Genomic DNA, 22667 nt, shown 5'->3' with positions numbered 1-22667 from the left:
TAGTTATTTAACCAACGAGTGTATTAATGAAAGCGATTAATAATCGAAATGGTTTAACGCCATTATTAATCGTTCATTAATATAAGAGTTGGTTACAACATTTTTCCGTCGACTATAGTTAATAATAAATGTTTATTATTCTAAAAAGTTTGAAAAAAACTAATTGTCAGTTGTATAGGCAATACCAATAAATAAAAAAAATGTAAACATAGCAGGAAGGAGCAATAGCAAACAAAGTGGGTGACAGAAACAAGGGGGGGGGGAGTAATATGGCGGCCGTCAACTTCCGGTTGGCACTATCAGATCTAAATTTAATCTTGTCCACTGTACAACTTAATTTAAATTTGCAAAACTCAACTGTTAAAGAACCACAAACAAACAAAACAAACTAACACTATACTACAACAAATACAAACAACAAATTTTTGCGGGTTTGAAACTCCAAACTTTCAATGACTTTGCGTCAATTAAACTGCGCAGTAGGCGAATGCGCAATCAAAGATGGTGGACTTCCGTCACCCTCGCTTAATGCACAAACGGGCTATAATTTGTATTATTGTTACCTCCTGATACTTGTTCTTTTTACTCATTGGGCAATACGGCAAACCGAAATCATAGGCACCCTTGACAATGACAGTGACAGTTGGTTCTGTCGTTGATGTCAACTGAATAATATATGCGTCTATTTCTCTCTGTTTAATATAAATAAAGTAGAATGGAACTATACTATGAGACCTAGAAAGCCTAGAAGGTGCTTGTCAAAAATTCCAATATGGCGGAAATAGTGGTGACAGTTTGCGTTTCTTTGTATTGTGGAAATTGAGTTTTTTGAAGATTAGATGAATTTTTACGGTTTAAAATCAAAACTTGAGGTTAATGGCGTAAGTTATTTTTGTTTGCTGCGGGTCATAAGTTTTTCAAGCCACACTGTAACAGCAATTCAGGAAAAAGCCCAACCGTGTCAGGTTTTTACTTTACAAAAAACCGGATCTAACTCAACAGTGGTTGAACACTTTGAAGTGGGATGATTTTACTCCAACACTATACTCAATGGTAGGTACAAGTGCTTTCTAGTACAGTAAACTTATTAGGTACTTGTTACATGCACAGGTATGTGAGTTACATTTTAAAGCATCCTTCAATGTGAGAGCAACAAAAATAATTTTGAATGAATGTTCTTGGTAATAACATAAGAACCATTTATCAATTTTGCTTACCTAGTTTCAAGGATTTACAGATTTTCTTACATTGAACAGTGTTTAAACTAGTTTGGTTTGTGTGGTACTTTCCAGGACAAATGTTCTAACCAATTTGTTTAGGCTGGACTTGATTGTGTATAAAAAAGCTCTATCTATACATATCTGGATCAGGAAGGAACCTTTTTTTGATTTTTCACTCACAACTTGCAATCAACTACACGAAACAATTAAAAAAAAACATATTTTTTACTGCATCTGCATACGTTTGTGTATAAAACGAAAACCGATAACGCCGCCATTAAAGGTGACATTTTAGGCTTTCTAGTATAGAGAGGGCGGTGGATGGACCCATACTATGAGCGTATTTGGTTGCCTATGATAAAATCGTGCATTAAAGCAGGAATGGGTAGGTAAATACATTACATGTATAAAATCATACATGAAAAATGTATAAAATATGTATAATATTTTCTAAGAGTGACACGACTTATGACATATTATACGTCAATACCGTCACTTCTTGTCTCATTAAGGTTGGGGTAAGGTTGTAGTCTGTTTATCATTAGTTACCATTTTTTAATAGTTCAAGTATATTTAAAAAACCGGCACTATTTCTGCAGTAATAAATAATCCTAATACTAAACAATAATCTCTCAATAAATAAGTAAAAGTCCGACCACGACACAACCTGTGGCAAAATAATTGTTCAAAATGATAAATGTGGACAGAAATAATTGTTTCTAAAACAGTTTTTTTAATTTGCTATTGTGTCTACTAACTTATATCACCTTAAAAACTATAAAATTGTGTTCGCCGTTTTTCAATTTTTTAAAATAATCTGAACAGAATTTTTTTTTTATACAATGTTTTCAAGCAACCTTACCACACCACATTTTTTTTCAACAACCGGTATAGCCCTTACTAATTTTAAAATGTGCTTTCATTAGCCTTAACTAAGATTAATTTTTATCGAAGAGAAAATTCTGAGGGGTATAGATCACCGAAGTATTTTGGTGTACACACTCAATAAAATAAAGCCTCTTTCAAGGAAAATTTGCGATATTTTTAGGAATAGGTACTTTGCAGTAGACAATACCGTAAAAATCGAAAATCGAACAGAGCAGCATAAGCACATGTAATTAATATGGTAAATACTTTGTAACATTATATTGAGTTGAAACAATATTCATTATAAATTATTATAATATTTTTCAACGTAAACTACATTTTTAAGGCCACGGCCGCCGTTACAGTGTTGCAAGCTCAATAATTGAATTACCAAAAGTCACGTGACGTTTAATTTACAATTTAAATTTGTTCAACTGTCTAAATTTAATTTATCAATTTTTCAAAGTTTAAACTGCATTATGAAGGTCACGTGATTGTATTTGACAATGTCACCTGACATTTACAGTGTTGCATGCTCAAAAATTGAATTATCAAAGTCACGTGACGTGTATTTTGCAATTTATGTTTCTACAACTGTCTAAATGTAGTTTATAAATTTCCCAAAGTTTAAACTGCGTTCTGAAGGTTACGTGACAGTTTTTGACAATGTAAACTGGCCTTGACAGTGTTGCAAGCTCAACAATTGAATTAACAAAAGTCACGTGACGTTTAATTTACAATTTAAATTTGTACAACTGTCTAAATTTAATTTACCAATTTTTCAAAGTTTAAACTGCGTTTGAAAGGTCACGTGACCGTTTTTGACAATATCAACTGGCTTTTGCAGTGTTGCAAACTCAAAAATTGAAATATTAAAGTCATGTGACGTGGTTCTTACAATTTTACCACTGTCTAAATTTAAATTACCTACCAATTTTTCTAGTGTTTCTTTTAAATGCTAGGTGTCTTTATTTGACAAGTGTTAACGTGGATACTACGACAATTAGAAGAATCGTTCAAACGTCAAAATATAACCCGTAAATTTAGACAACCGCACCAAAAATATTTTTTGTTTTTCAGAATTTGAAAAAACAGTCACCTGACCTTAGAAATTTTCAATTTTAAGCTTTCGTCACAAGGTCAGTGTCAAAAATTTGGAAAAAACCTTTACGTTGTCATTTAAGTTAACCTAAAACTGTCACGTGACTTTAAAAAAATATCAATTTTAAGCTTTTGGGTTTTCAAAATTTGGAAAAGCAATCACGTAACCTGTGGAAGTCATTTTTATTGAATCATTAATCCTTTTATGACATTTTGACAAAAGCATTGGTGCACAAGAAATTATCGGCGGTCTACCCCTCGAAAAATTCAGACTTCAGGTGTAGGACCCTGTATAAAAAATACTACAGGGTGTCCAAACATAGATGACTGATTAGACGTTTACCGAAAAAGAGTAATAGGTTTCTTTCCTAAATACTTTCAGATTTACGGAGTTGCCGAATGTTTAAGATAAATATGTTGCAATGTTGCTATTTTAACTGAAACACTTTTTAGATCTGTCATTCGCCTAACAGAAATATAAGCTGACCACATACTTTATACTAACCAAATTTGGAGAATTGTGCTGGTCCGTAGTAAACGTCTATCCCAAGGTCTATCCACCTCCGCACACCCTGAACGAAGTATACTCGTACATACAATCTAGTTTAATGTATGTATACAAACAGATTCAACGATTCTTTGGCTTATTATAATATAAGACTGAAAGTAGACCTGTAAACGCTTTGATTCCTATTACAGAGTGTTTAAAGTTTGGAATTTTACCCAGTTTGTTTTCCTTCCAAACAAAAGTTGTTAAAAAACCAACAACAGGTTTTTGCAACAAATGTGGAAAGTATGTTTCCGAACTCCATATAACTTGCACAATGACAATCGCGTGCTAGAAAGTATCACTTTTGGCACTTGAATGGTCAGAATCAAAGTCAGAACATACACGCCACTGAATTGCCTTCGTTTTGCATTTCTCACCCTGTGACCTACTATTTGAGAGGAATTAAATCTTTGAATGTAACTTTGAAAAAAAGTGGTACTTTTATCTGAATCACCCTGGAAAAATCAGAGGAGACAAAATCGTTGAATTTGCACATTTTTAGGATATCAAAATCAGAATGAACGACATTGATATACAATAATATCAAAAACGTCACAGTTTAAAAAATCTCTGTTTGAATATGAAAAATGTGAATGTACGCTTACACATTACAATTATTACAAATCGAAATAACATCCCTTATATTCGCAATATTACATACAAGTATTAGCCACGAATCAATATATTAAATAATAACTTATCACATAACAACACAGAGAAAGACATTATCTTCAGTTTTCTGGGGCATAATGGTATTGCGAAAGCCACTGGTTTATCTTAAATTAAGAACAAACCAGTCTTGTTCGGTCGCCGGTAGAAATTGGTTCACTTTCTTTATTACTTTCAAACTCGACCAAGGCAACGAATATGAAGATCACTTTGTTTTTCAGTGTTGCATTTTCGTTAGTTTCTATAGTTTTTTCGGCAGTTTCCTTGTATCAGAAACCAGAAGGTAAGTTTTATCCTGTAGTAAGGTAAGAAAGTTATATAATAATTTAAAAAAACGTTAAAATGTCCAAAACGTGATTGGGTTTAGGTTAAAAATTAAGTGAAGGAGACTGTTTCAAAATTATTGTAGGTAGATACATGTAGTAAAACTTTTATTATAAAATCTATTACATAATAGGTCATTAACGTTTGAAAGTGTTCTTAAAATACCTTAATAGGTCAAACATGAATAATTAATATCATTTTCTAACTTGTGTGCTCTTTAAATTTCCATGCTGTAAAAAATTGTAAAGTTCAGAAAAAAATATGGTTAGAGATGAAAATTATTGGCATAGTTAAAAGATAATCAAAACTGACCGTTTTTGAGATACAGGATGATCAAAAACTGCTTTACATAGTTTGAAAACTGTTACAAAAATTGCGAAAAATTGAAATTAAGGCTCGAATTGACGCCTATATTTTCCAATAATAATTCCGTAATAAGTCCCAAATAATAATTGATAGTTGAGGTAATTTTGGGATTTCGAAAATTGTTTGGGATATCGGATCCATAAGAAATTTTGTGGATGAACTATTATATTAGAAGCATATTTTAATACTAAACTTCTTATTCATATTTTTATAGTTTCAGGCACTTTAATAAATTAATATACATATGTACTTTTCAAATAACTCTTTCTGAATTACAGTTAGAAACGGTGTAGTTTACCATACAGAATTACAAAAAATTATTAACTTTATTTCCTGTTTTTTGTTCTATTTCAAGATTAGATTTAATAATATAACTTTAAAAAAGAAACATTTGGAATACTTGCATCAAATCCTCCATAGACTCAGTTTTTTACTAAATTTATTTTTTTTAAATTGTTCTCTATTTTTTTCTTATTTATTAGGCAAAAAAGGACATTGCTGGACAGAACACACAGGACCACTGGTCGCAGGTGAAAAGCGAATATATTTCGAAAACAAATGTATGAGAATCCTTTGTCTGGACAATACTTTAGCTCAAATAGCCACGTAAGTAATTTTTATCATTTATATTTGAATGTATTGAAAATACTCTTGATTTTTTTTAGATGTAGACTGTTGGAAGGAGTTGATGTGGAGGCAGAAATCGACAACTCCAAACCATACCCAGAATGTTGTCCCAGACCTTAGGACTTAGCATTCTAAATTATTTATTGTATTTATCTTAATAAAAGTTGGTTAAACATGACCCAATAACTTAAAACATAAAATGTTTTTTAATATTTAATACAAAATGAAAAAAGATGGACTTGATCTTGATTCAGTGTAAGTGAAAAATGTTTTTTTTTGCCTGTTGGATATATTTTTAAATAGGTTTTAATGTTTATCAGTTACTAAACTACAGCTTAGTTAATCAAGGTTTGAAGAGAATAAAGTCGTAATTTGCGTGAAGTAAAACAGCTTTCTAACTAACGCAACTAACAATTATTTGGAAAATGATGGTTAGCGATATTGAACCCTAATTAAATTAGTATATTTTGATTCAATTGCAATATATCAGGGTTCGTATTCTTGAAACGAAGGAAGTTATTAAGAGAAAAATCAGAGAGAATGTGACAGGAACCCGCCATTGTCAGCTTCTTCTGTCACATTCTATCAACACTTCTCTTGAGAATTCCGTTCCCTGCTTTCAAGAATTAGACCCCTGGAAACTGTTTGGTGAAAACTTTATCTTAGAATGAGACCATACCACTAAAAACTCAATTAGGATCAAACTTTGTTGATTAAAATTGAACCAATCTGTATATTTAAAATCAACAGTAAAATACTGATTTTATATTAGCACACCAATCGCACTTCGTCTTCTTTGTATTAGTTGATTTACAAGCCTTTCGAATTACACTTGAAAAGTTTTGAATAAAATCGCGAGGCCTTTTCAAAACTTGTTTTGCCGCTTATTCTTCTTCGCCAAGTTTTTCCCGGGGGTGTTATACTGATGCAAATAAATGTAAAGGCATAAAATATTTCCATTTTAATAAAAGATTTTTCGGCGACATTCTGACATGAAAGGAAAAATTTTTTTAATAAAGTTTATGGTATTATATGAGAATGCTAATAGAAAGACAGGTTTGATTTGTGTTCTTCTGGAACGTCGTGACATCTACATTATCCATCTACATTACAGGTTGATACCTAACTAGTTTGAAAAAGTTCTGTTCTAAAACAATGTCACTGTGCAGGATGATACATAAATAAGCAGTAAAAATTTGGAAACTATTCTAATTTTACCAAATTTTGCTAAAATCATCGAAAGAAGATGGTTAAGGATTCATCGACCTACAATCTAAGTAAGATAACTTCGAGAAAACTTCGATATAATGATTACATCCTAACTGGAAAAGTCGCAAGTTATTATTTATCCTTTTTCTAATGGCGTTTTAGTGAAATTTATAGGAATTCAAATTAAATAGTTACAATCATTCAAAATTGGAAAAATTTCATTTTATGTAAAAAGTGCAATTTTGGATTTTTTTTATTTTGCTCCAGAAGGGTTCCAATGCATAGGGCATATTTATAGCAAAGGACCTTAAATTAAGTGAAATAAGCACAAAAAAAGCACAAGATTGAAGAGCTAGAGAGATCAGTTTTGACTGATTTTGTAGTTTTTTTTATCCTTTTTCTAATGGTGTTTCAGTTGTTTCAGTGAAATTTATAGGAATTCAAATAAAAAAGTTACATTATTTAAAATTGGAAAAATGTCAGTTGTTGTAAAGTGCAATTTTGGCAAATTTTTATTTGGCTCCAGAAGAGATCTTCATCAAATCAATAAATTTATATTTTACTCAATAAGTAACTCTGTTTATTTTTCCATAATATCCAGAATTTGATGTCAAAATTGACTTATATTAATCACTTGTCAAATTTACGGTACACGTTTTGATTATGTTAAATGGAGGACTCTGTATTTTATTTTCTCAATCTCTTCTTTCTTTTTTTTTGAGGTTCTTTTCAAATAATATACAATTTCATTTTTTGTTTCTCATATTTTCCTGACGCTTTTAAAGGTAATTTTTATTGTTTTTCATAAAAAAATTAAAACTAACAGTTCCAATGATAAATTTTGCGTTACATTTTGAATGAATTTTTAAAAGATAGTTTTGATAGTTGCAAAACATCTCGTCACACCCTTCTCGTCCATTCCCTTCTATGTAGTTCTGACAACTTTTGACAGTTTTAGCGTGAGAATGAACCGATTTATGGCAGCGTTGCCAAACCGTGCAAACTCACCTCCCACAAACTGTCGTCGACCAGGATCATCAGCAGTTGAAATTTGGCTAAAATGACTGCAAATAGTCCCGCAAGTTACCTTTCATGATATTTGATTGTTTTTCAAGTTACTATTTGAGTGACCGCAAATAGTCTAACAAGTAAATTTCCATGAAATTGTACCGCTTTTCGACGTTTTGGGCTTGAAAATTGACTAGATTGACTGCAAATAGTCGGCTATATCAGTTTTTATTATAATTGGCTTTGTCTAGCGTTTGGACCTGAAAAAATGACTTGCACGACTAAAAACATCTAAGTAGATTTAAAAAAAAGTCATCATGATAGTTAACTATTTTCAATGTTTTACCACTAAAACTCGACTAAAAAAATTAAAATACTCTGGTAATAAGTCATAAAAGTTAATTTTCTAAACGTTTTTTAAATTTGAAAATTAACTAAAATTATTCCGGCACGTCAATTTTTATGATATATTTTATACAATTCAATATAATTTTTTTAATAAATTTTGTCCTATTATTAGTCAATTATTCAACGCTTAACAACGATTTAAACAATTTTTTATTCACTAGGGGTTCATCATCACAATGTCACACCTACGGGGCGCGGTGAAAATTTAATAGAACTGTAATTTTTTTTTTTTACTTGTATAAGACGTCAAAATTTATTAAAATATTCTATAAAACGCGTGATTCAAACCTGTTTATTCACTCCAAAAACTTAGGCCACTCGCTAATAGTTTGAAAAAAATGGTCTGAGTTACTTGTATAAATAACTATTGAATTCATATAATTCAATTTTCAACTTTTTGATCTGGAAAATAGACTAGAACTAATTTATATGAGTATTAATTGATTTTCAACATTTTACAAAACAAAATTGACTAGAATGACTGAAATAGTTTGGCAAGTCAATTTTCATGAAATTTGACTATTTTTTAAGGTTTTCACCTTAAAAATTGTCTAGAATGACTAGAATTACGTTTCGACTTTGAAAATTTACTAGAATGACCGCAAATAGTCCAGTAGCTCAATTTTCATACAATTTTACTGTTTTTCACCGTTTCGGTCTCGTAACCAACATAGCCTCAATAAATTATATATTTTTAAAATCAGAAGAAAGATTTAATTTAATTTATTTAATTTTTTTAATTAGCAAATAAAATATAGGATGTTTTATTTAAAGTAACCAAAACTTGTGTCAAAAAATTGACAGGCGATTGATATATGTCAAACCTACCATCAGTATTTGCCGATTCAGGAAAAATAATAATACTGCAACTTTGCTAATTTAAACTCATATCAGATCAAAATTAACGGATTTGGCTATTGAGTAAAATATAAATAATCACCATGTAGAGCTCGAATCAGCTAAGAAAAGGCCACAGGCGTCATCAAACGATGATGTCACGATCTCTGTACGTCTCGCTTTAAATATTGCTGCTCTCGTTACTTTCCAAGTTGTTGCAGCCAGTCAGTGGCGTGCTATTATTTTATCAGTAAAATGAAACATTTTCGTCGTTTTTAATAAAGAAAATAAAAGACAACAAGTTTTTCAAAGGAATGGAAACTCCTTCTGCTTCTTTCTTCATAAATTGTAAGACGTTACTGACGATTTCACGGCCTTGGCTGTATATGATAACACCTTTCTTTCCAACCTTTTTGAAAGACATTTTAACAAAATAACGTTTTTTATTCATAACACTATGTGAACTTCAACTGCGACCATCAACAATACAACCAAAACACCAGACTAAAACGAAACCTAACCTAACCCCCTAAGTCTCCCTGTCCGCCACTACATTTTTTTAAACTTGGCAACACCGTTTAGAGTGCCTGCTAGTAAAAGCATATAAAAAGGTCCAAATGTCCCTGGCCGCTGCCGCATCTGTTTTAATTGTGTCCAAGTAAAAACCGTACTACGTTGCCAAGTGGCTTTTTGACCGCTTAACAATATATTTTCGGGAATATTTTAATAGGACGCCTCTGATTATATCTAATGCGACGGCAACTGTAGAAGGAGAAAGAAATAGTTTTAAAAACTGCGTCATTGATGATGCGGTGGCCTTTTCTCATCTGATTCGAGCTCTACATGTCTTTCGTTGATCTTTTTAGTAAATTAGACCAATGTTCTAAAAAAAAAAAGAAATTTTTTTACTAGTTTCAGTTATTATTTTAAGTAACTGTCTTGTAAGCTCCAAAAAAAGTTCAACTTTCACATTATCGAGTCACCGTAACTAAAAGCAGAAATTTAATTGTTTTATATCCTCCCTGTCGGTCAAAGCCGCATTTCCACTTGTAGGCATACACCGACCCTCGATTTGCCATTCACAGCTTATTCATTTCCCGCTGACATAATTAATGGCCGAACATGCTGACGGATCTGGTTCGGGTAATTCGGAAGGGTTTGCGGTCTATTTGGAATAACACGCCGGATATACATTTATCTTTGTGCCCCTCTAAATAGACCACGATTTTGACTGTTGATTTTGTAATATCAACAAACTGACCAATTCACAACAAAATCAAGTGATCTACAATATTGTTACGGTTTGGGCCTACTATACTCGAGTCATGATGAAACCGATGCGCCGCAATATCTGGCCGGGCGCGTGTTAAAGTAGGCCACAGTTAGGAGGCGACACCTGGAAGAATCGAGGCAAATCGCGAAGCGTTTCGCGGTCATTCTAGAACGTGGTTTGCGAATATAAAAGAAGCGGCGTCGTCGACGAGGAGAGTAGTGTAGTGTAGTAGTGAATTTGGGAACGCGGTAAAGTTTAAATAACGGAGTAATTGTGGAATTGTAGTAGTGTTTTTAGTAGCTGTGTTAATTATTGTACGGAGTGTTTTGAAGTGTAAATAAATTTATTAATTGTTCAGTTAAACTGACTTTGTGTGAACCCACGGGAAAATCGTAACAATATATAGCAAGACTCTTATTCTTATCAGTTTTGTAAATGATAATAAATACACAAACTGGCAACATCGTATTCTGTTTTAGAGTAAGTGTATACAGTAGACACTAAAATGTCCATGTCTAAACATACCATTATCTATTTTGTGAGCAATAAGACTTAAAAAACTCTACTCTGCACTTGAAGACGTTAACACAAATTTGTCAGCTTTTGAAACCACAACATGTTTCATAAAATTAAACGTTTTTTTTTTAATCATTTACTTTTTCATATAAATTCTGGTTGCTAGACCTTTTTCGCACATTATGTAATTATAAACAATCATTTATTTATCATAAGATTTTACTGTTTTAAGTAAGTAACTGCAATGGATACAAAGATAGTTAAATTTAAAAAAATGTTATATTAGCAGGTCATATACAGGGTAATTAAAATTCGACCCTCAACAATGGTATTTTGAAAAATATGTACACAAAATTGGTATTTATTATAAATATTTATTAACTACTTCTGTTTTCCGATTCGGTTGGTTTAACTGAAAAATATTTCCAATAAAAATGCACTTTGTTTCTTTTATTAATTCTCTTTGGTATTCGATCAAATTCAAACAAAGCACATCAGTCAATATCATAGTAATTGTAATTTTTAATGTTATCGATGACAAGTGACATTGATCAGTAAAGTACTGCATTTATAACTATTTTTTTCTGCGAGCGTGCGCATTCCCACACTATTTTTGTTCCCGAAATATAGACTTTCTCGCACTTGTGCGTAAAGAAATCATTTTCCGAAGGGAAAATTGCCGAGGTAATTTGGTGTACACAATCGAGGTAATTCGAGGTATTATGAGGCACTTTCCTATTATTACGAAGCATTGTGAGGTATTACGAGGTATTACGAGGCATTGTCTGTATATTTCAAAATGTAGTGTATTAATATAACAAAATTGACTGAAAATTGAAAATAACAGGCACATGTAAATATTATGGTAAAATCTTTGTTACATGACATTGAGTTGAAACAATATTCATTACAAATTATTATAATAATTTAACTACATTTTTGACTACATTTTAAACATTTAAACTACATTTTTAAGGTCACGTGACTGTTTTTGACAGGTGTCAACTGGCTTTTACAATGATGCTAGTTCAAAATTGTATTATTAACGTTACGTAACGTGTATTTTACACTTTCAGCTTTTACAACTGTCTAAATTTAATTTACCAATTTACCAATTGATCAACATTTAAATTACATTTTAAAGTCACGTGACTGTTTTTGACCGGTGTCAGTTGGCTTTGACAGTGTTGCAAGCTCTAAAATGATATAATCAAAGTCACGTGATGTGTCCCTTGAAATTTTAGCTTTTACAACTGTCTAAAATAGTCTAAATTTAGTTTACCAAATTTTTACATTTTAAACCACATTTTAAAGGTCACGTGACTAATTTTGACAGATGTGAACTGGCCTTTTCAGTGTTGCAAGCTCAAAAATTGAGTTATCAAGTCACGTGACCTAGTTCTTACAATTTTACTACTGTCTAAATGTATATTAACAATTTTTCAACTGTTTCTTTTAAAAATTTGGTAAAACCTTTACGTTGTCACCTAACCTAAAAACTGTAACGGGTAACCTTTAAAAAATTTGGAAAAACAGTCACTTAACCTGAGGAAGTCATTTTTATTGAATCATTAATCCTTATGACGTTTTGACAATAGTCAAAAGTTATGTACAAATTGTAAAAGCAGAACACGTGACCATAAAAAAATTAATTTCAAGGGTGTATTTCGTCAAGATTTATCATTATCTCAATACCAGGGGACTTATAACTAAATTTAAGAATGCCACAAATGTGTAAATTTGAAGGTATACTAAGGCAGTTTAAATAATTTAAACGCATTTTGATGTATTTCAAGGCACTTTGAGGCATTTTAGGCAGTTTTAAGGCATTATCACTATGAGGTATTTTGAGCAATCAGAAGCATTTCAAACTATTTTGTATGGAAAAAGGCATTTTGGTGTACAAAAAATTATTGACGGTCTACCCCTCGTCATTTTCCTACCCTAGTGCCTAAAGAGATTATTTTACCGCACTAGGGTGGGAAAATTAGATTATATTAATTTATGTATCATATTAAAAATTATTATGTCATATAATAATTGTTCATACAAATGGAGTGACCCAAAGTGAAAGTCTCAAAGTCTCACTTTCCGCACTTGTTAGGAAAATAACTATATTTGTTTATTATATTTTAATAATTTTTCAATATTTTTCAACAATTTTAAAAGTTGTTATTGCAGTCCAAGTTGTCTTTAGCTTATTCAATTACATTCAAGGTATAATACACTTAAACTGCTTTTAGTAGTAATTTTAGTTAAAAATAAAAAAAAATCAAAATTATTATTCGTTTTTAGTTGGTTTCTTTTCCTGTATAATTTATAATTTTACTTTTCTTTTTCTGACTTTTTATTAAGAATGGGTAATATTTCTTAAATAATTACATTATAATGCATTTTCACACACTTTCTCGACTAAATAATTTGAGTATTAGTCTGGATTACTTAAGTGAATGGTTTTTCAACAGCAAGCTTTTGAAGACCTCCTATTTTATATTATATTTTATGTACTTTTGTGATATTTTTGTGATGTGAAGACTTTCTGGTAAATCTTGATGTGTGAAAAATGGAAAATTAAACACCTGAAGGAAACTAAACTAAATAAGTTTGAAGAAAAATAGTCATTTTGAGAAAAACCCTGTATCTGTTCAATAATAACAGATAGTGACGAACGGTTATTACCATAAAGTTTTTCTTGAAATTTGAGATTCAAAGTCAAATTTGAAAAAGTTGTATTAAAAATATAGTTTCCATTTTTAAAAGGGTTGAAATTATGCAAGCTGGCTTAAAATAATTAAGAAAGAAATGTACGATGTTGTATAGCAAGCATATTGTTTTTATTGCTGTAAAAATGTAATACTTTACGTAAATAACAAATTGAAATACTTTGATGTTCTCCTTCTGCAAAAGTTCATTCACTTTGTTCGTTTGAACAATTTCAATTTCATTGTTTTCCTATAGTCGATCGCACATACCGTGATAGATCCCTATAAAACTAAAGGATCGGGCCTCGCAATCCTAGGGATAACTGATAAGAACCAAATCGAAATTTCATTAACGTTTTATCCGCATTCTGCCCGAACAAATATCATAAATTAGAGAACGCTCCAATCAAATTATATGGATGTTTGTTTTTCCAATTATTTGTATTAACTTAAGTTGGATGAGCGCTTACCGTTCGACAAATAAAGCTGACGTTGGCGTGATTACCGCTAAAAAAACTACTTTGTGAGTTGTTTGGTAATAACGCTGATAAGATAATATTCAAAGTTTAATGTAAGAATTAGTAGGACGTATCATATCTCTAAAACGAGGAGCATGATAAAGAAGAGTTTACCACCATTTTTTAAACTGCTTTGCATTTACTATTGTAATAATAATTGTTAACCACAAATGTAACATAAGGTTTTAAATAAACCAATAACAAAATCCTGAAGAGCATTATCAATTTGGTCTAGGACAGCATTCTGGGTATGATTTAGTATAGTCAGGTTTAGTGAGCCCAGTTGGACTGCTAATTACACCACATCTGAAAATTAAACATAAAAAATAATAATAATGAGAAAAATTACTTTTTGCCGGTTTATCTGTATAACTTACGATGCTATTTCAGCAGTATGATCTTTTGAACAAGTGATTCTCAGACAATCATTTTTGAATTGGCTTCTTTCCTCACCAGATTGCAATGGTCCAGTTTCTTTGGTCCAACAGTGTCCTGGTTTACCTAACATAAAATGAAAGGAGATTCTGTTATACACATTTTGTCTGTAACACCTATTTCAACATAAATCAATGTTGACAGATTAAATGTTAAAGATTAAAGAGGAATAGTTTCTATGATAGGGTTTTATATATTTTTTAAAAAATGTTCTTTGTGCTTTCAATTAATTTGGATTATTTTTAGGCAGACCAGTCTGCAACTCCATCCTTTTTTCCATTTACCCCAAGTTGTATCTATTGCTATTTTGAAAATCCGTATGTAATTTATTTGGAATACTCTGTATAAGTTATAGCTTGAAGCTATGGAATATGTTATGGCCTTTTACCATGATTGTTGAACCCCGGCTATATTTATCTCTAAACGTTTTTAAGCTTAACTATTCACTTTCAATGGCTATTACACTGTAGTTTTTTTGCGTTTAAAAAAATCAAAAATACATAGAAGTTGCACAAAAATGCAACCTGACACTGTTTTTCCCACATAACAATTTCAGACATAACGGTCATGTCATATTCGTATTTCAAGGTATGTATATCCAAGAATTTTCGAAGTTATGTAGGCTTCTATGACTTTATGATATTATAGTTGCTCACAGCAGGCATCTAATGCTAAATGCTTTAGAAAAATTTAACAATATAACTAATTAGTAAAGCTAAACATGACGTAACACTGTAACAGACAGGCAAATGTTTTGAACTGTTTATTACATTGTTACATGATCATATTTTTGGCTTGATTTTCGGCATATTTTCATTATACTTGTAAAAAAGAGAAAGGTTGAGCTTAGCTTTACATTTTATAGTTAAGAAATTTAGTTTTTTGCTAAAAATTGCATTTAAGTTTTAAATTGAATTAAAGTAACCCAATGTTTACTTAATAAAATAAATTAGTGTTGAAAGGTTACCAACAATCAATTTTAAACAATAAAATTGTAATTTTCTATATTTACTTATAAAAGGACAATACGTTTAGTTTGATATTAATAAAATAACCTATCCAAGTTAAAATGTGAACGCAGTCAATGTCAATATAGCACTTCACACAATTTAATACTCAATGGATTCCCAAAAAACTAAGTTGTTTATTGCAATTATTTTTGAAGAAAACATTGGTAATTTAAATTTTGTACGTAGAATTATTTTTCAAAACAAATTCAAAACCTTAAAAAATTCAGTAGCTTAGTAATTACATTTACAAGTCAAATTTTAAGTTTAAGATATAAATTAAAATGTTTACAATTAAAAAGTAGTCATTTAAAACATTATATATTTCAAATTTTAAATTTATGAAAACTGTTGTCACACTAAAAGCTGAATAAACAGGATGTTCTAAATGGTTTTTTTTATGTATTAGAGATGCATTCGTTATGATTTGCAGTCCTGTATATCCATATTTCTACAGGGTGTCCCAGATTTAAGAGCAAATACAGTGTGCCCAGGATGAAAGCCATTATGGTGATCTTGAAAACAGTTAGATATACAGATTTGATGAATTGGGAGGAAAGCTGCGTAATCATGGACTTAATAAGATGGCATTTAGAAAATGTCTATTTTTTTTGGTTTTTTTAATATTATGAAAAAAGTGAATTTTTTTAATTTACAATTTATTTTATCTACTTCTATCATGATAATAAATCATTACATAGTTCATTTTGAGTTACGTAATGAACGATTTTATCACACTAGTGCGGTAAAGCCCCCAAAGAGTACAATAAAACATTCCTTATCGCACTAGTGGCTGTAAAATCTCTCATTACGTAAATCAAAGTTAAAATTTAAAAATGACTAATTTCTGTGTAGATCGTAGATAAAATATTGTATATTACCCGTGTGGTATGGCAAATTAATAGACTCGTGTGATCAGCATAATACAATGCTTCCCAGTCGTGACTATTAAATTGTTCATACCACACTAGTAATGTAAATAACTATTTCCTACTCGAGTGCGGTAAAATGCACTTTTGCGCACTCATTTTTTCTTCGCTTGAACATCTCATAAAAAAGTTGGTTTTGACATTGGTAAAATGACATTTTCTAAATGTCCTTTTATTAAGTCATAATTTAAAATGAAAACAAACAATTATTTAACATTTTCACAGATTTGAAACACGCTTTATAATGAATTTCTGGATAATATAATTTTTGATAAATATAGGTTTTTGTGCAAAATGAAAGTGATCTTATGAATGAATGCTTAAAAAAATCAAAAAAATAATTATTAGAATGATTGTTATCTTCATCTAACGTCACTTACCTTTTGGTTTGGGAGCTGTGGCCACTGCAGAAAAAGCAACAGCCACCAAAGACAGGAACAAAACAAAAAACAAACCACTCTTCATTTTTCTTTTAGGTTGTTAATCGATTAGATGCTGCTTACGTGACTTTGAGAGACTGGTAAATACACTACACTATGCAAAGCGAGTTTTATACTTTTGACCTGCGAGATAACCAGTTTTTCATGCTAATGAAACAACGATTTGTTTAATGATTATCATAAAATGCATAATTTAAATATTGAGTTAAATAATGTAAGGATTTTATTTAGTAATATATTAATGAGAATTTGGGTTTTGATCTTTACACGATCAGTATTGTGTACAGTAAACAAGTTGAAAAAGAGCACTTGGAGCATTCTGTCACTTTTTGTATGTAACTCTTCGGAGGAGGCATTTAAACATGAAGCTAAATGTTAATATTGTAGAGCATGAAATCTACTACAACTATCTTTATTAACATTTTTTCATAGCTTTTTAAATAACGAAGCTATGCTCACTTGAAAAATCATACAAGTTGAAAAAGGGCACTTGGAGTATTCTGTCCCTTTTTGGCATGTAACTCTTTGGAGGAGGCATTCAAATTGAAAACAGCTAAATGTTAATATTGTAGAGCATGAAATTTACTACAACTATCTTTATTAACATTTTTTCATAGCTTCTTAAATAACGGAGCTATGCTTACTTCAAAAATCCAACAAGTTGAAAAAGAGCACTTGGAGCATTCTGTCCCTTTTTGGCATGTAACTCTTCGGAGTAGGCATTTAAAAATGAAAACTTCTAATCAGAGAAATAGTTACATCCATATGGCCATAAGTTATAAAACGTCATAGTCACGTGAGAATTCAACCAATGACTTGACATTTACTGTTTCTGAGTTGGAAACCAGTCAGGGATTGCCTCTGCGAACAGACCTATTGACGTTTGTCGAAACTGTCAAATCCAGTTTCTACGTCGCTGGATATTTTTCAAAAATTACAGTTTCTTTTACTTTTCTTGTTCAATTTGAAAAAATAAGTATCTCTTATTAAATTCTGATTTGAGAGAGTTATTACGTTCAAAGACCCAAACCCAACTCAACCAAACTTAAAAATTGTCTTGAAAACATGTGAAATTTGACTTAGAAGCTTAAATAAATGTTTTTGTAGCCAGTTTTCATAGTTTTCAGATAAGTTGAAAGGCTTTAGTATTGAGAATTGTGGACTGGAAAAACTACTTTGTCTAGAATTTTTTACTATAAACTCACACATTTAAACCTTGAAAATTGGCTTGGACACCAAAAGTGACTCTGAACCAATGAAAAGTGACACGAGAAGCTTAAAATTTGCATTTGAAGTAAGTTTTCATAATTTGATAACACATTTCAATATTTTAGTCTTGAAAATAGTCTTAAATACAGGATATTGACATTAGATTCATGAAAATTGATTTGAAGACTAACTTTTCAAGTTTTTTTTTTGCTTTTCATTTTCTTAGAACTCTGGACTATTTTTAGGGCTTCAAAAATGCTTTCAGTTTGGAAAATCGAGTTTCAAGGCTATCTTCACTAAGTTTTTGACATAGCAGACTTTAAAATGTCATTTTCAGCTTTGTCACTATTAAATCGACTTCTAAACACTTGGCAGTGTTAAAAATTCGAGCGGTTCTTAAAAATTTAGACTGTTTTTAGTGCTTTGAGGTTGTTTTCAGCCTGAAAAATAGAGTTTTAAGGCCCTTCACGATCTTCACAAAGTTTTTAACTGATCAGGTCTGAAAGCCAGTTAGTACATACACTGACCATAGTCTTGAAAATGTCATTTCAAACTTCGCTACTATTAAATGGACTTCTACACTCATTCGTGCAAAAAGTTGTAGCATTTCTAAGAAATTCGGACTATTGACACGGTTTTTGTTGCAAAACATGTTTTTTGTTTGCCGTTGTACAACATTGTTGCGATACAAATGAATCCAGTGGACTCGTACCTTAATTTATTATGATAATGATATTGCCAAACATTCAATTTTCTTTGTAATAAGAATACTAGCTTCTGAAGAAGAAAACAAAACAGCTTTGAAACCTTGGAGTAGCTATTTTGACCACAACACTGAAAAAAATCAATAAAATGTGGTACTAATTTGTAGTATCTTGAAACACTGTTATTACATAAAATAATATCGATTCTTCTGAACTTGAATATACTATTATAAATTCGGCTTAATTGTCCACGTGTGGTTTATTTCAGATGGATTGAATCAACCTAACCATGAACCAAATCTTAGACATCTAAACCTCGGTCGGTTTGAGAACAAAGCAATGTCAACATTGCAGTGGGAGAAACTTTCTCCGCAGGAGTTCCAACAGCTGCAGGACTTAGCCGAATGTAAGTATGAATTTATTGTTTTATTTACATTTCCCGGAAATTGACTGGAAATTGAACGAAACCTATCGAGAAAAGTTAGTGAAAAGAAATGGCAACATTATGCTTTCGAAACATGTTTGCTCGTATAAAAGGCAACAGAATATTTTTTTTTCAAAAGGTGGGCGCTTTGATGTTTGCCGAGTGGTTGCTTTAATATAATTCGAGAAATTCTCGACACACACACATGATATACATTACCACATCGGAATTTTTCCGGGCATTTTTATAAAAATTCTTTTCACTCGACGATTTTCATTTCCGCCCCCATCGGCGTGTCCTTGTCGACGACGCGGCAATAAAAGCGGCATAGCGAGGAACATCAATATTTTAGTCTGTTTGGACGGCATAGAGGAATTTGAAAATTTATTTTGATTTTCACACCCGAATCGTTGATCTCTGAATCGAATAACTAACCGTAAAATTGTTTGTTTAAGCAAATTTCAAAAAAAGGTTGATTTTCATTTACTCCACATATTTTTTATACTGTTGCGACAGTTTATTTAAGAGACGTTTTACCAATGTGTTGTTAATTTTTTGAAAGTGGATCAATGTAGGTCAATTAAATTATTACTATTTATTACCAATATAAAAATCAATGTTAAACAACTAATTTCCCACCCAGGGCTTATGGCAGTGACGTAATAATTGTCGTTCCTTTTCTGTTACTAATGAACTGAGCGACATGCATCTATCTTTGTCATAATTGATTAGCAGGAACAATCCGACATTTGAAAAGAATTGGTCACGTGTGGCTGGACTGTACAGGGTGTCCGGATTCAGTGTGTTTTGACAGGAAACCCCCCATTTTCCGATTAGATCGAAAAAAACTAGTATACAACATATAGTATTCTAATTTGATTAATAATGTAATCTTTATAACTGTAAAAAGCTATTCTTAACGATTTTTCAATAATATCTCGAGTTACAAAAGAGATAGGGTACTGCAGTTTTCACACAACGATAGATAATCTGATTGCTTATAAAATAGATAATAGGAAGCTACACCATTGCATTTGATTTTTTCTTGATATCTAAGATGAAAGTGCAATTTTTGGAAAAACGCCCTCTATCGAAAAGACCGAAAACTAAATGGAACATTGTTTTGTGACACTCTACAGGACAGAAAATGCTCTTTAAAATTCCGCAAAAACGAAGTTTCTACGATTAGCCGTTTTCGAGATATTTAATTTCTTTAAAAGCAAACTTTGGACTACTCCCACCACTTTATTTAAAGAGATAGAAAAAAAAGTTAAATAGGAAAATTCTTCGTAGAGAATAGGGGATTACTTTTATGAGATTTTTACTATACCTTTTCATTTAAATTTTCATAGTTGTTGGACATTTTTCATTTTAGTGGTACCGAAACGCATAATGAATAATAAACCTGCAATTTTGAAGTTTAGGTATAAGTATAGAGCGAAAATACCCATTTTCACCAACCTTTTTATGTGATGTTTAAGCGAAGAAAAAATGAGTGCGAAAAAGTAACTTTACCGCCTTTACTCATTTTATTAAAAAAAAACATTTAAATCAAAAAATCATAACTGTATATTTGATTTCTTAATTAAGAATATACTTTTAATCATCTTGCAAACAGAGGCTTTTATTTTAGTAATTTTACTATACATTTTTGTTCAATTTAATGACAATAGATACTCATTCGAAAAATTTTGTACCTAACACTTGCGGAAAGCGCTTTTCCCGCCCTTTAACGTTCGGACAACTGTAGTAGCGTAAAAATTGGGGGGAAAAAACAGCCACTATTCCCACAATTATAATTACAGAAAAAAATCGTACAAAATATAGCTTATTATAAATAAAAAATTCTTACAAAAGCTGTTTTTTTGTACGATAAAAAGTTTCGAAGATATTTGCAAAAAGCCAATTTTCTTTCAATTTTAACACTCCGTATTTCTAAAATGCACCACTTTAGAGAGTAAGTTAATAGAATAGTTATTTAAAAAAAGGTTGGTAAAAATGGGTATTTTTGGTATGGAGATGCAGTCAGTTGAATTAGCTAGAGTCATTCAAAGCACTTTTTCGTGCTTTGAGACAGTTTGTCTGGAATATCTCCCTTGGGAGACTTTTTAGAGAAAAAGTCTTTTATCTTATCTTGTAGAGGATACCTGCCTACAATTTTCCTTTTTTATTTTTTTTTTAGAAATTTGTCAAAATAACCGATATACGGTTGAATTTGTTCAGCAAGCATTTTTTCATGCTTTGACACAGTTGTTCTTATGAATGTTTAGGAAAGACCTTTTAGGGCAAAAGTGCCTTATAGCAACCTTGTAGAGGATGACACTCCGTACAACTTTCTCCTTTTACAGTTTTTTGGTATCTTCCTAAATAACGAAGATACTGTCAGTTGATACTGTCAATATTTGTCTTTCAGAGCACTATTTCGTGCTTTGACACAGTTTTTCAGCAATATATCTTATTTCAGGGACTTTTAAGGAAAAAAGGTGCTTACTTTTGTAAATAATTCCCTACAACTTTCCCCTTTTTATAGTTTTTGACATTCATTGAATTTGCTGGACTCTATCAAAGCACGTTTTCGTGTTTTACGTTTTACATTAATAATGAAAGATAGATAGAGCAGTTTAAGGACTATCCAAAACTTCTTTCGGTCTTTGGGTTGTTGTGTCGCTCTGGGTGTGCGCAATCTACTGAACTAAAAATATACAGAGTGTCCCATTTGAATTTCCTGATGTTTGACGTTTTGAACGCAGTGACATCACTTTTCAAGTAATTTCTTCAGGAGGTTAACGTCAACTCTGTAAAGTGTGTTTCTTCTTAGGTAACTGATAGCCTAGTTTGAACTAAGGTTCATTTCTATTCTTGTTTAGGGTCATTCAATGTTGTCAATCATTTTTCAAATTTCAGAAAAAAATTCCGTTGAAATTTGTTATGTCGTTTTGGTAACTTTTTTATTTATTAGGATAATTTTAAAAATACGTAATTTTAATAACAATATTTCTAATAAAAAATCACTCGTGCCGTACCTTCCGCATAAATCCTTGACAATTGTTGAAAAAATGCAATTTTATATTATGTATTTTAATTTTTTTTTCGGTTTATATTGGTAGGTGATACCTATACCTAATATCACCATATCAAATAATATTAAAAGTTGCAATTTACCATTTTTCTTAAAATCTTGTCTAATTGGTTTAACTGAAAATGAACTTTGAGATACAGGAAAAACTGGAGAACATTTTAAAGATGGAAAACTAGAGCAAAGTCGTAGATATGAAAAAAGTTCCGAACATTCTGAAGATAAGTGAGTAATGCACTTAGTAAACC

At 31.0% G+C, this 22667-nt stretch overlaps 2 protein-coding genes and 1 long non-coding RNA gene across 4 annotated transcripts in view; 2 read left to right on the top strand and 1 right to left on the bottom strand.

Annotated features, from left to right (window-relative positions):
- The window catches only part of Dgk (diacyl glycerol kinase 1), a 139954-nt gene that overhangs the window by 975 nt on the left and 116312 nt on the right, over positions 1 to 22667 (top strand). For both annotated transcript variants that reach the window (XM_081996201.1, XM_081996199.1), the window contains exon 2: positions 19188 to 19325. In XM_081996201.1, the coding sequence (XP_081852327.1) occupies positions 19259 to 19325 (67 nt within the window). In that variant the 5' untranslated portion in view covers positions 19188 to 19258. The remainder of the gene's footprint in view (positions 1 to 19187; positions 19326 to 22667) is intronic.
- LOC145724613 (uncharacterized) lies at positions 4530 to 5924 on the top strand. Its single transcript, XR_014177055.1, has 3 exons — positions 4530 to 4690; positions 5580 to 5703; positions 5763 to 5924. It is a non-coding gene; the product is annotated as an uncharacterized LOC145724613 (long non-coding RNA).
- Positions 14313 to 17104, bottom strand: LOC145725015 (uncharacterized). Its single transcript, XM_081973531.1, has 3 exons — positions 16947 to 17104; positions 14573 to 14696; positions 14313 to 14501 (listed from the first exon to the last, which is right to left on the bottom strand). Exons 1-3 carry the CDS (start codon positions 17029 to 17031, stop codon positions 14417 to 14419), a joined length of 294 nt encoding a protein of 97 aa, XP_081829657.1. The 5' UTR covers positions 17032 to 17104; the 3' UTR covers positions 14313 to 14416.

This window comes from Ips typographus, linkage group LG2 (genome assembly GCF_016097725.1).
Source record: "Ips typographus isolate SLU linkage group LG2, UJ_Ityp_2.0, whole genome shotgun sequence".
Lineage (NCBI taxonomy): Eukaryota > Metazoa > Arthropoda > Insecta > Coleoptera > Curculionidae > Ips > Ips typographus.
The sequence above is the reverse complement of the archived record's forward strand: the minus strand, read 5'-3'. Positions and strand labels throughout refer to the sequence as shown.